The 12,372-nt window shown below is 62.4% G+C and overlaps 1 protein-coding gene across 6 annotated transcripts in view; it reads right to left on the bottom strand.

Moving 5' to 3' along the window:
* Myh11 (myosin heavy chain 11) overlaps positions 1–12,372 on the bottom strand; it is a 90,303-nt gene that overhangs the window by 51,409 nt on the left and 26,522 nt on the right. For all 6 annotated transcript variants that reach the window (XM_013357878.4, XM_021725421.3, XM_040278333.2 and 3 more), the window contains exon 4: positions 3,883–3,910. In XM_013357878.4, the coding sequence (XP_013213332.1) occupies positions 3,883–3,910 (28 nt within the window). The remainder of the gene's footprint in view (positions 1–3,882; positions 3,911–12,372) is intronic.

Below are 12,372 nucleotides of genomic sequence, written 5' to 3'. Positions count from 1 at the left end.
CTTCTCTCGGCCCCCGGGGTTGAACGCCGTCTCCAGACCCTCCGCAGCCTGGTGCTCACTCTTGGTGAGAAAACCAAAGGGGCTCTGACCCTCGAAGCCAGCCAGTCCTGGTCCTCCCACGACCCACACCTCAGGCGTTTGGGCTGCCTACGCCTCCTACCAAGCCCAGTGAAGCCCCGCCTCCGACTGTCACAGCAGAAGCAATGCCCTCCCCCCTCCAGCGTCAGTTGGCAGGATGGCACAGAAGAGCTCCCAGCCGGACGGTCATGGTTTAGACCCCTGCTCTGCCGGTGGCTGTTGGACCTTAGGCAAGTCAGTTAACCACTCTGTGCCTCCGTTTCCTTATCTCTAAAGTGGACATCATAAAGCCACTCACCTTGCAGGTTTAGAGGGTTTAGGGAGTAAACACAGAGAAAACTGCTTCTTCCCTGTGCTCACATGTTGTTTACGGCATGACCTTGACCACTCATGCTACCACTGAAACATGAATCACTTGGCCACTTCCCACTGTCCAGCCAGGAGTCCTCCCACTGTTCCTACAGAGGGCTGGACAGCAACCATTTCGGGTTCTGTGAGCCACACGGTCTCTGTGGCAACCACGTGCTCTGCACTGTAGCCAAAGCCCATGGTGAACACCAGGACGTGTTCCAATAAAGCTTTATTTATAAAATGCAGACGGGGGCCGGATTGGGTCCTCTGGTCACAGTCTGTCAATCTGGTGGAAGTCCCTCAGCCCTCACATCCTTCTAATAGGGCGGCCCCCACCCACCCCTGATTTCACGCCCACGTCCTCCTAATCCAGCCCCCAACCCACACGCTCCTTCTCAGCCTCGGTCCCTCGGCCCAGGGCCTCTGCCTGATGGACAGAACAGGGCTCACATCTACCAAGGACACCGCTTGGCCTCCAGCCTCCTGGTGGCATTCGCCCACGGCAGGAGTCGGCCCAACCCGGCTTCTCCCGACTGCTCACGGCTCCCCTCTGCTGCCCTCTGCCACCCACCCGTGGCCCTCGAGCTTCGGCTGATTTCACCCACCACTGAAGGGAGGTCATGGGGCTGGTGGCTCAGGGGGCTGCGTTTTTTAACGGAAGCTGCTCAGGTTGGGACTCGTTCCCGGCAGTGCAGAGGCCTGCTCCCGAGCACTGGCTGTGTGACGGCGGGGCCTGGGGGACGACCCCTGTCCCCTTCCACACTGGCCTGGCTTTCCAGACACGGGAGGCAACAGCAGCCGGCACCAAGCAGCCACCCAGGTGGCCGGGGAGACCGCAGGCGGGTGGCCAGGGAAGGGGTGGCCCTGAAAGCCGCCTCGGGGACACCTGGGAAGGGCGGTGGGCAGGGCACACCAGGCCGGGCAAGAGGGACCACAAAGTCCCCAACGTGGGCAGCAGCGTGCTGCTCAGTGTAGCTGGACACTGAGGGATGGGGACATGGTTAGTGACAAGCCCAGGAAGCAGGGCCAGTCATGGGCCATCTCCTAACCACAGGGAGGAGCCTGGGTTCTGTTCCAATGGCCACCGAGCCTTTAGAACCAGAGGGACAGGAAGTCAGAACCGCAGGGTGGCATGGCTGGCAGGAGAGAAGAGAGCGTGACCGTCACACGCAGATGCCCCCGCAGGGTACATCTGCCCCGCAGCCCCTCCCCAGTCCTCCCCCTGCCTGGCTGTCATGGACAGAAAGGGCTGTCACTGTGCCCCCCACTGTGACGTGCCACCTCACCTGGGGCCCAGAGCCGCGGACTTGCCCCTCGTGGACTGAACCTCTGAATACGTGAGCCCAGGATGGACACCCTCCTCCTGGTCACTCTCGTCAGACATTTTGGTCACAGTGACAAAACTCACACACTCCAACCTCTCAGCGGGTGCTTCCTGTCCCTACTTCATGGATGGGAAATGGAGACTGGGGAGTCCAGTGACCTGCTGCTGAGCTGCAGGGAGCTGGGGACAGGCTGGAGTTCAAGCCAGAGGTGTGCCCCCTTGTCTGCACTTGGCCACCCACATCCACGGACGTCTACCAAGAATCCTGGATGAATGTCCTCACGGTGACCACTGACTGGGTGGCTGGATGGGTGGGTGGGTGGCTGGGCATTACCACATGGAGAGCTCAGAGCTTGGCAGTGGCCTAGGTAGGGGGTGACAGGGCCCCTCTGGGGGAGGCCATGGGGTCAGCGGAGTGGACCGAGGTGGAAAATGTCTCAGGACCTCAGTGGGCGCTGCTGGCCATAGGCCATCTACATTAGCCACAGTTAACTTTTATAAAATTCCGTTCCTGGGTCACCTAGCCACATTGAAAGTGCTCAGGAGCTACTGTCCCAGAGTCCCGCTGGACAGCCCGGCTCTGGGTGAAGCAGAACCTGATGACGGTGGAAGCTCCAGGGAAGAGGGCGGGTGCCTGCTCTGTCACCTGCACAGCCTCTCCCAGAGCTCAGCTCAGAGAGGTCGAGAGCACCGTGCAGGGTCACACAGCCCGAGGCCACCTGGAAGAGGTACTCTCCCTGCTCCCTTCGGCCACCACACTGAATTTCCTCACATCTTGGGAGATGGCCTGCAGCTCACACAGGGTCTGGCTCACAGGGCCCCTTCCCAAAGATGCCCATGTCCTAGTCCCCAGAACCCGCCAATGGGTTAGCTCATGTGGGGGGGACCTAGCAGGCATGACAAACTCAAGGACATGAGATGGGGGACTCTTGGAACCACCGGGGCGGAGCCAATACACTAAAGTTCCTGACAAGGAGACGCAGGAGGGCTGGAGAGCGGGAGGGAGGTGCCCAAATGCTGCTTTGAAGAGGGAGCCGGGGACCACGGGCCAGGAACACGCAGCCTCTGGGTGGCAGAGGGGGAGCCCCTTCGGTGAGTCCCCATCTACACCCCCCGTCTGGGTAGCCCCCCATCGCCCGCTCTCACGGCTCCTTGTCAAGTACCGAGCGGCGCTTTCCCGTGGTGGGGGAGGAGAGCACCTCTCCCCACAGAGCCAACCGGACACACGCGCCGTCCACCCAGTGTCCACGGGGACTGGTTCTGGGGCCTCCCAGGTCTGCACACACCCCGGTCCCTTAGATCAAACGGTGCGGTCTTTGCACAAGCCCCACGAGCGCCCTCACGCGGGCGGACCCACCTCTAGTTACCGCCAGACCCCACGCGACGTAAATGCCGTGTGCGTAGCGGCACGTTGGAGAGCGGAGGAATCGTGGCAGGAAAAGATGGAAAGTCCCCCAAATGTTTTCTCTATCATCCATTGATTGACTGCAGTCCCGGGAATGGCACCCAGGTGGCACCAAGCGGTCCCCAGCCCCCCCAAGACCTCAGCTCCCCCTCTGGCTGGCTGCAGACCTCCAGGGGAGGAGGACGCACCGCAGCGGCTCTGTGCAGACCACGGCTCTGGTTTGCATTTTGATACCCACGGGAACCTCGCCCATCTTCTCCCCCTCCTTCCTGCCCACCTGGTGGCTTTCTGCAGAGTTCATGATCGCCTTGTTTGACTCCTCCCACTTTCTACCCACGTCCACCCCACACCTGCCGGGAGCCGTCTGGCCCCTCCCGTTGCTCCCTAGCGCACTCCGAGGTCACCCGGGGACCCGTGTCCAGCAGGACCCAGCACTCACTGGCACGTGGTAAGTATTTACTGCCCCCATCTCTTTCCCACCTTGGGGGCTTCGGGGAGACGCTGGAAGAGCACTTCTGAAAAGCTCCAAGGTCAAGACCCGGATGCTGCCAGGCTCCCGGGGGACAGGGTGGCCCTCGCAGGAGAGCACCCTCCGTAGTGCTCAGCAGCACCTGGTGGGACGGAGCACTGGGCCCCGAACACATCACACAGCCCGCCCTTGTGACCTTTTTGACAGATGGCCTCTCCATCCCAGAAGAACGAGGCAGGAAGTCGCTCCACTTACGTGCACAGGATGGACTGGTCCTCGCGGTCTGCGGACAGAAAGGAGAGAGGGGCGTGAATGGGTGGGAGCTCTGGGATCAGGGTCTGGACGGCTTCCCCAGGCCCTCCAATCTCAAGCTCCTGCCTGCTGGTCCTGCTGGGGAGGCCAGGGCCAGGGGCTTCTTGCCCAGGGTCAAGGTCAAGGCCAAGGGCAGCCACCGAGTCCCAGAGGCAGCCCCAGGATGGGGCTAGAAGCCAACTCATCCAGGAGGGGCTCCCAGTCTGGTGAGGATGGGGCGGGGGGGTCCCCGGAACCCACCCTGCCCAGTTCAGGTTGTGGCCAGGACAGACTTCAGACCCAGACAGACTGGACACCCGAGTGGCCACAGCTCTGCTCTGTGGCCTTGGGCAAACGGGAGGAGGTTCCGAACCTCCTCCACACCTTGGCTCCCCATCTGTGAGGTGGGGGCAGACATTTCCAGACATCCCACCTGGTTCCCTCTCCTTTAGATCATCTGTCCCACGTCAGCGGCCATCACGCCCAGCCTGGGCGGGGCTGGCCCAGGAGCCCCAGGCCCCAGTGAACAGCTGAGAACTGGCTGTGTCCCCCGATTCTCTGGCCCAAGACCCACCTCAGTCACACAGGAATTGAGGGACCTCACTGCTGTCCCCAGAGCCTGCACAGCCCCAGTGTCGGTCACATTCTCAGGGCTGGCTCCCAGCCTCCCCGCCCCCCTGCAGGCTCCTCAGGCCCCTCCCTACGTTCCTGTCCTCCAGAAGTCAGCCCTGGGGTGACCCCAGGGAAACGGGGTACAGGGGTATCCTGGGGTCAAAGGTGACCGCAGCTGTCATAGACCACCATCTGCTCTTCAGGGGGCCTCGGAGGACAGGGCTGGGTCCTAAAGCTCATTTTGTCCCTCACAGGGGACATGGGAACAGTTTCCAACATCTTTGCCATCAGCCACGACAGGGAAGTCGGAGGGTGGTATTGGCCCAGTGCCAAAGGGGTGGGCGTCCCTCTAACCCACTCCCTGGTCCTTAGTTCAGGGAACACTCGGCCCCTCGCCAGCTCCCCCCAGGTCTCCCTGGGTCCTACCCCGAGTCTGAAGGGACGGGGCTCCTGGGGGCTTTGGGGATAGGAGGGGGATGAGTGGAAGGATGGACGAGAGGACTGGAGGCCATGAAGGCCACGTCCAGTGGGACACTACAGAGAAGAGGGAGGGTCACACCCCGTGAGGGGGGCCCGGCGGAGAGGACCTGGGCCAGCTGCAGGACTCTCCGCAGCCCCCACCCGCTAGCTCCCTGGGGAATGGGCTCCCGAGAGGCCAGGTCGAGCCAAGTCCCCGGGACCAAGGGCAGAAGAGCCAGCAGGACATCCGATCCCCCGTCCATTCTTGGTTTTTCCAAGCCGAGGCGGGAGCAGGGCCGGAGCGCCAGCAGGGGCTGCGTTCAGGGGGTGCAGGGAGGGGCCAGGGCAGGCAGGGCTGACCCCCCAGCTGAGGCCGAGGGAGGCCCCTGCAGGAGGGAGGCCCTGGGATGGGATGGGGCGGGAGGAGAGCCCTCCCTGGGCATGGGAACTCGGTCAGCTCGCGGCCTGTCCTCCAGGCCAGGTGCTCTACCACCCCCGCCTGGGGAGGGCTCCAGGCTGTCCCTGCCACGTGTGTAGCAGCCAGACTGGAAGCGAGACCTGTGACCAGCCCGGGGACAGAAACCAGCCCTGGTGCACAAGCCCCAGCGTGGCCACAGGTGCCACACCAGGCTGCCATTGGAAAGGGGCGGCGGCCGGGAGGTAGCTCGGGGCAGAGCGCGTGCCTAGGAGGCAGGAGGCCCGGGGTTCAGTCCCAACACCAGAGAGAGAAGGAGCGGGTCTTCAGAGGCCGGCGGGCGCCTCCTCCGAGACACACCGAGCTCACACTCCAGGGCCAGGAGGCCAGGAGGGACTCGGCCCACTGCCAGCTTTCTGAAACACGCCTTCTGCAACACGCACACACGTGTCTGTGTAGACATGTGTGCCCTTATGTACTCGTGTCCGGGTGGAGAACACGGGCACCCCGTTTAGGACGGGGTGACGTGCCAGTGATTGTCCCTACTGGGAATGCACCCCAACCTCCTGACCTCCATGGCTGAGCCCCGGGGCTCACCACCAAGCTCCAGCTGTGTCCCCTCAGGATCATGGGGCTGGCCAGAGCCACCGCTCCCAGCTGCCCGGCAGCAGGGGGGCCAAGCCACAAGTGGCCAAGACTGGGAAAGAATCGTGATTCAAATCCCAAGTCCAGCCCCACCAAACAGCCGCGCCCACCGCCGTGAGGATGGAATCGTGTTTGGCGACCACATCCCTCGGGGACCATCTGTGCCTGAAGAGGGTCAGGGACCGAGGAGGAAGACAGAGACCCACTCTGGCCCCATCACTTCCGCTCTGTGCCCTGAAGACCTGCTGCAGCCTCTCCCTCGGGCCACCACAACCGGCCGAGGGAAGAAGAGCTCGCACTGCGCCTGGTCAACCCACCATGACCACAGGCACAGGGCTGGGAGACCAGTCAGAACCAGCAGGGCCACCTGCATGTCCTCCGGGCCTCTGCACCTGGTCCTCAGCAGCCCTGGTGTGGACACCAGCATCACTTCCGCTCTCCAGATGGAGAGTGATGCTCAGAAGCAGGGGGACTTTACACGGTCACCATGGGGGGCCTAGCCATGGACCCCCAAATCAGTGAACCCTGGGACCTCAGGGCTGAGAGGTCCCTTAGATTAAGGGTCTCTCAGGTACAATTACGGTAAGGATCCTCCAATGTCGAGGACTGGCTCATTGTTTAAGATGGAGGCAGAGACCAGAGACTCCCCCACAGGCCAGGACCCCAGGGACAGCTGGCAGCCCCCAGGAGCCAGGAGATGTCCCTCAGAGGCTGCACGGAGACCAACCCTGCCAACACCTTTGTTTTAGGCCTCTGGCCTCCAGAGCTGGGAGGGAAGACATTCCTGATAAGGCACCAAGTTAGGGCCCGTTTGTTACAGCAGCCACAGGAAACTAATACAGCCGCTCCCTTGGCTCCCTTCACTAGTGAGTGGCAGGTGGGACTCCAGGCCGGGGCCTCTCTCACCTTCCTTAGGTCACCCACATTCCCTGGCCGGCACTTCCTTAAAGGACAAAAAAAGGAAGGAAACAATCAAAACCTAATGTCCCCAGGACTCCCTGGGGACAGACAAATCCCTCGTGCACAGGGAACCATCCTAGCTGGCCCAACGACGCAGGCCTGAGGACCGGGGACCTGTGCCGTCCACTCCTGCCCAGGGGGAGAAACTGAGAGCAGAGCGTCTCGGGAACCGGGTTAAAAATGGATCCAGGCAGGACGGACAGAGGGCAGGGTTGGAAGAAGCAGGCCCCCGGGATCAGAGGCCAGGCGGGAGACAACCCCCAGGGGCCTCCGCTATTTTAAGGAACAGTCTGAGACGCAGTCGATGGACTAGCCGGCTCCGTCTGCTTCAGGGAGCGGGCAGACCCTCCCCGCAGCCCCGCAGAGTCGGCCCCAGCGCAGGAGAGATTTATAGGGTCAGAGGTCCCAGGGCCCCCAGCAGGGGGAGCAGGCTCTGTGCGGGGGCCACTGGGAGACCTCTGGCCTGGGACGTTCCCATCGGAAATGCAGCGTGGGAAGCCCGGGGAGGGCTGGTCCTGGGCAGCATGGCGCGGGCAGGGCGGGCGGGGGGCACTGTCTGCCAACCTGGCTGTGATGCCCTGGGCCTGCTGGTTCCCTCCTGGGCCCAGCTGTGCCCACTCCAGACCAGAGAGATTTCAGAACTCAGTTATGTGCAGGGGATCCTCTGCCCCCATGCCCGCCCTGCCCTGCCCTGCCCCTGCACAATCCGTTCTCTTTCACGGAAGCAAAGTCCACACAGCATTCATCACTTCAAAACCAGCGACTCGTGGGGTTTGGCGGATTCCCGGGCCCAAGAGCACCTTCCCCACTTAGCTCCAAGGCACTTGTTACCCCCCAATAAACCGCGGTGCCCGTTAAGTCATTGCTCCCCACGGCCCATTCCCTGGCACCTCTGTCAGACCAATCTGCCTTCTGTCTCTACGCGTGGACCTCACCTGGAGATGTCACAAGAAATGGAGTCCTGTGAGGTGTGGACCTTAGGACCTGGCCTCTCTCCCCCAGGGTGATTTGGAGGTTCATCCATACTGCAGCCTGTATCAGTACTTTGTCATCTTTGTCATCGTCGGCACCGGGGACTGAACCCGGGGTGCTCTGCCACTGAGCCACATCCCCAGCTCTTTCTACTTTTTTAACTCGAGACAGAGTCTTGCTAAGTTGCTGAGGCTGGCCTTGAATTTGCTATCCTCCTGCCTCAGCCTCCGGAGCCACTGGGATTGCAGGTGTGGTCCACTGTGCCTGCCTACTTCACTCCTTTTTGTGACTTGACACTCTGCTCTGTAGGTAGAGTAGTTTCATTTCTCCATTTTTCCACCGATGGAATCTGGGTTGCGGGGAACATTCACGTACAAATCTTTCAGCGAGCACCTGTTTTCAGTTTGGGGGTGTAGACTGTACTCCATTCTTCAAACAGCATCTGGGGAGTCACCTCATCCAAGATGCTGCCTCTGACTCACACCTCTCAGGAGCTGAGAAGGGGGCCTTTCCATGGTACCCCGTCCCCACCTGCATGGCTGCCATGGACGGTGGGGTGACTTGCACACTGCACGACTCTCCAGGGGACCACCCACACTGCTCATGGCAGATCTGGATGTTCGTTCAAATCTTCTCCCAGCAGATGGAGGCCGAGCACCTGGAGAAAGCTGTGCCTCTTTCTCCCTCTGCCAATGTGCCTCGTGGTCCAGGGTGGTCCCGGCCCCCTTGGTCCAAAGTTTCTCTCTAGGGTAGCAACTCACCTCCCACGATCGTTATTTAACCTGTCTCTTTAATACTTTGGGGGGAAGGGTACAGATTCTATGATAAGGGACGGTCACCACGGGGCTTGTAGAGTCCTTACTTTTCTCAACTTTGGCGACAACCGCAGTACTTTACAGGACGGGTAACAGCTAAGAAGGGGAAACTGCCGAGTTGTCCCACAGCCAGGGGCGGGTGAGCAGAATGTGGCTTCTCTGACCAACAGGATGTCATCCAGCAGGGAGGGGCAAGGCCGGCCCACGGCGAGCCCACCGCCGGGACCCTGGTCGCCTGCATGGGCCAGAGCAGGGGGCCTACAGACACAGAAGGGGTGGGGGGCCGGCCAGGGTGGGGGCGGCTGGCGTGTGGGCACCTCTTTTTGCGTTGGTGGACATCTAAAGTTGGGGGGCCAAGATGGCTTTCGGACCCTGCAAGGCCACCAGCGACCAGGAAATGCCATCTTTGCAGCCGATTCCTTCGTGGTACGTAAACGAGGCCACAATCATGGTTTCTGGAAAACCGTGTTCACTTTATGCCCTCTCCAAGTCGAGAGGCCCGACTTCCCACACCTCAGGTGCGTCCCTCGGCTTCCCAACCGTCACCTCACTGTCCCTCACTGTTCCCAGTGCTCCCCTGGGAGGCCCAGAGCGCCTGAAGGTCAAGGGCCGTGGTGCCTGATCCTGGGAACCGAGAGCCACAGGGGGCAGCAGGTGCCGAGGGGCTTGTGCTGACCTGGGGCGCGGGCGGAGGCAGGGGCAGGGTGACCGCCTATCCACAGCGGGACACGCTGCGCTCACTCGGCAAAGGAGTCCCGAGGCCCTACTGTGCGCCAGGCTAGACACGCAAACCAACAAGGCCCGCTTATCTTTGCTTTTCGGAAGCTTGTGACCCAGGGCTGGGGACCGATGGGCAAAGAAATGACCTCTGGCTGTGACGGCACCGCAGTGGGGAGGTGCCCAGTGCTGGGAACGGGCATGTGGCTTTGAGGCCCCTCAGACAGCAGGAAGGCCTCGTGGTCTCCGTGCCGAGGGAGCTACCCCAAGACGGATGTGTACCATCCCGGGCCCCAGGCAGAGCCCCCCAGACCCCGCAGCTCAGAGCGGGAAGGACACAGGACCCCCTTGGCCTGCAGCCCGGGAGACGTCACCAGCGCAGCCCTGCCTCCCGGCCAGAGCCCTGAGCTGGGGGGCCTCCCCCACCTCCTCCCGGGCCTGGGGTCTGCCTTGGGGTGCAGGTCTCGGGGGTGTTTGAAGGGGACTCAGGGCTCCAGTGGTCCCTCCCCGCGGTGGCACAACAGGCAGGACTCTCAGGAGGTGCCCAGCTCCACACAGACCGGCTCTTTCGGCCGGATCCCAAGCACAAGCTCCCGATTTCTGGCTGGGCACAGAGTCCTGCAGCTGACCATAAAAGGAGAAAACCCAGCGCTCGGCGTCCCTCCCTTCCTCCCTGTGCCAGGCTGCCCAGGACCTCGGGGACAAGGAGCCAAGCCCACACCCCTGCGGGGTCTCCCTAGTCCCAGGCCAGTGGGGACGGAGGGACCGTCTACACCATGAGCAGGAAGGGGCTCCCGACCCTCCTCCCCACCTGAAGGAGGGTCCGGGGGCACCTGACCCTCCGCCGGGCGAACGTGAATGAGCCCGGTGCCTGGTCCCCAAGGAAAGATGACACTGACCCCCAATGGCCCTGTCCTGCCCAGGCACCAGGCTCCCAGCCACTGCCAGGTGAGCCCCAGTAACACCTGAAGCAGGCAACTCTCACCCTCCTGGGGCAAACGGGGAAACCGAGGCTCAGAGAAGTGCAAACCCAGAGCCAGACCACGCCTGCACCACGCCTGCACCACGCCTGCACCACTCCCTGCACCACGCCTGCACCACGCCTACACCATGCCTACACCACGCCTGCACCTTTCCCTGCACCACTCCCTGCACCACGCCTGCACCACGCCTGCACCACGCCTGCACCACTCCCTGCACCACACCTGCACCACGCCTACACCATGCCTACACCACGCCTGCACCTCTCCCTGCACCACTCCCTGCACCACTCCCTGCACCACTCCCTGCACCACTCCCTGCACCACTCCCTGCACCACTCCCTGCACCACTCCCTGCACCACGCCTGCACCACGCCTGCACCACGCCTGCACCACTCCCTGCACCACTCCCTGCACCTCTCCCTGCACCTCTCCCTGCACCACTCCCTGCACCACTCCCTGCACCTCTCCCTGCACCACTCCCTGCACCACTCCCTGCACCTCTCCCTGCACCACTCCCTGCACCACTCCCTGCACCACTCCCTGCACCACTCCCTGCACCACTCCCTGCACCTCTCCCTGCACCACTCCCTGCGCCACGCCTGCAGGTGGGCCTTCTCCTCCTCCAGCCCCACCCCCACCCTCCCACAGACCTGGGTGGGAAACTGAGCCACCGAGGGGCTTGGGTAGCAGAAGACCAATGTCCCCCCGGGGGCCTCCACTCCCACTTGCCACACTCCCCCTCCTCCAGCCCCACCAGCCTCGAGGATATCACCAAGGCTCCCTGATGAAGCTCCAGCCACCTCCCCAGGAGGCCCCGCTCCCCCAGCCTAGGACAGGCCCCAGGGGGTGCCCTGCCGCAGCTCCCTGGGCCTCCATCCAGGGCCTGTCCATTCCTGAAATGATTTGATGAACATTCCCTCCCCAGCCTGTGCCTTGCCAGCGCGGGTCAATTATGTATCCTGCTGAGTGAACAAGGGGACAGGAACCTGATTCCCCGAGGCTGGGGGACACCTTCATGCACATACAACAAGGAACCCCCAAGTCCACTCTCTGCAGCATGTGGGCTTCTCCAGCTCAGTACTGACCGATTATAAATGGCCCCCGTTTGCTCTCCACTGTGCCAGGACGTGGTGGCAAGTCAGAGCCTGCGGGGCCCGAGCGCTGGCACCCCCCACGCACTGGGGAGACCTGTGGAGAGCTGGGGTTTCAGAAGGCGATTAGGTCAAATGGGATCAGCGTCCTCCATCAAAGAGGCCCAGAGAGCTGGCCAGCCCCTTCCACCCCACGGGGACCCGGCGAGGGGGTGCCATCTACGGTGAAGAGGGCTCACCGGGACTCCAGGGCGCTGGTGCCCCACACTTGGGGCTTCCCGGCTCCAGCCAGGTGGACAGCACATTTCCCACACATCAAGTGGTGGACGACATCAAGTGGTTTGAGCAGCCTGAGCCGAGACAAGTGCCAACCAGCCGTCCCCGAAGGCTGTGCCAGGGTCCTCACTGTCCCCACCACCCGGCAGGCCAGACACTGCCGAGCACACCGCCGAGCCCCAGAGACGGAGAGGCACGGCACTCGCAACGTCGGGAGACGTGTCTTCAAGAAATCTGTCCCTGGGGCAGAGCCGTGTGGGGCGACTTCCCAGGCCCACCCCCTGGCCACCCCCTCTGCCTCCCCAAGCCGAGGCCTTCACCAGGAAAACAGATAAAAACAGGGTGGAAATAGATACAGCAGGGTCGCGGGCCAAGTTCAATCCCTTTCTCATGACAAGGTGCTGTGGTCTGAAGGTTTGTGTCTCCCCCAAAATCCTTATAGTGAAATCCTCTCCCGGAGGTGACAGAATTTGGAGTTGGGCCTCTGGGAGGTGATTAGTCACCAATGG

The sequence above is a fragment of the Ictidomys tridecemlineatus genome, chromosome 10 (genome assembly GCF_052094955.1).
Source record: "Ictidomys tridecemlineatus isolate mIctTri1 chromosome 10, mIctTri1.hap1, whole genome shotgun sequence".
Classification (NCBI taxonomy): domain Eukaryota; kingdom Metazoa; phylum Chordata; class Mammalia; order Rodentia; family Sciuridae; genus Ictidomys; species Ictidomys tridecemlineatus.
Note: the sequence above shows the minus strand (reverse complement) of the source record. Positions and strands in the feature narration are given on the sequence as shown.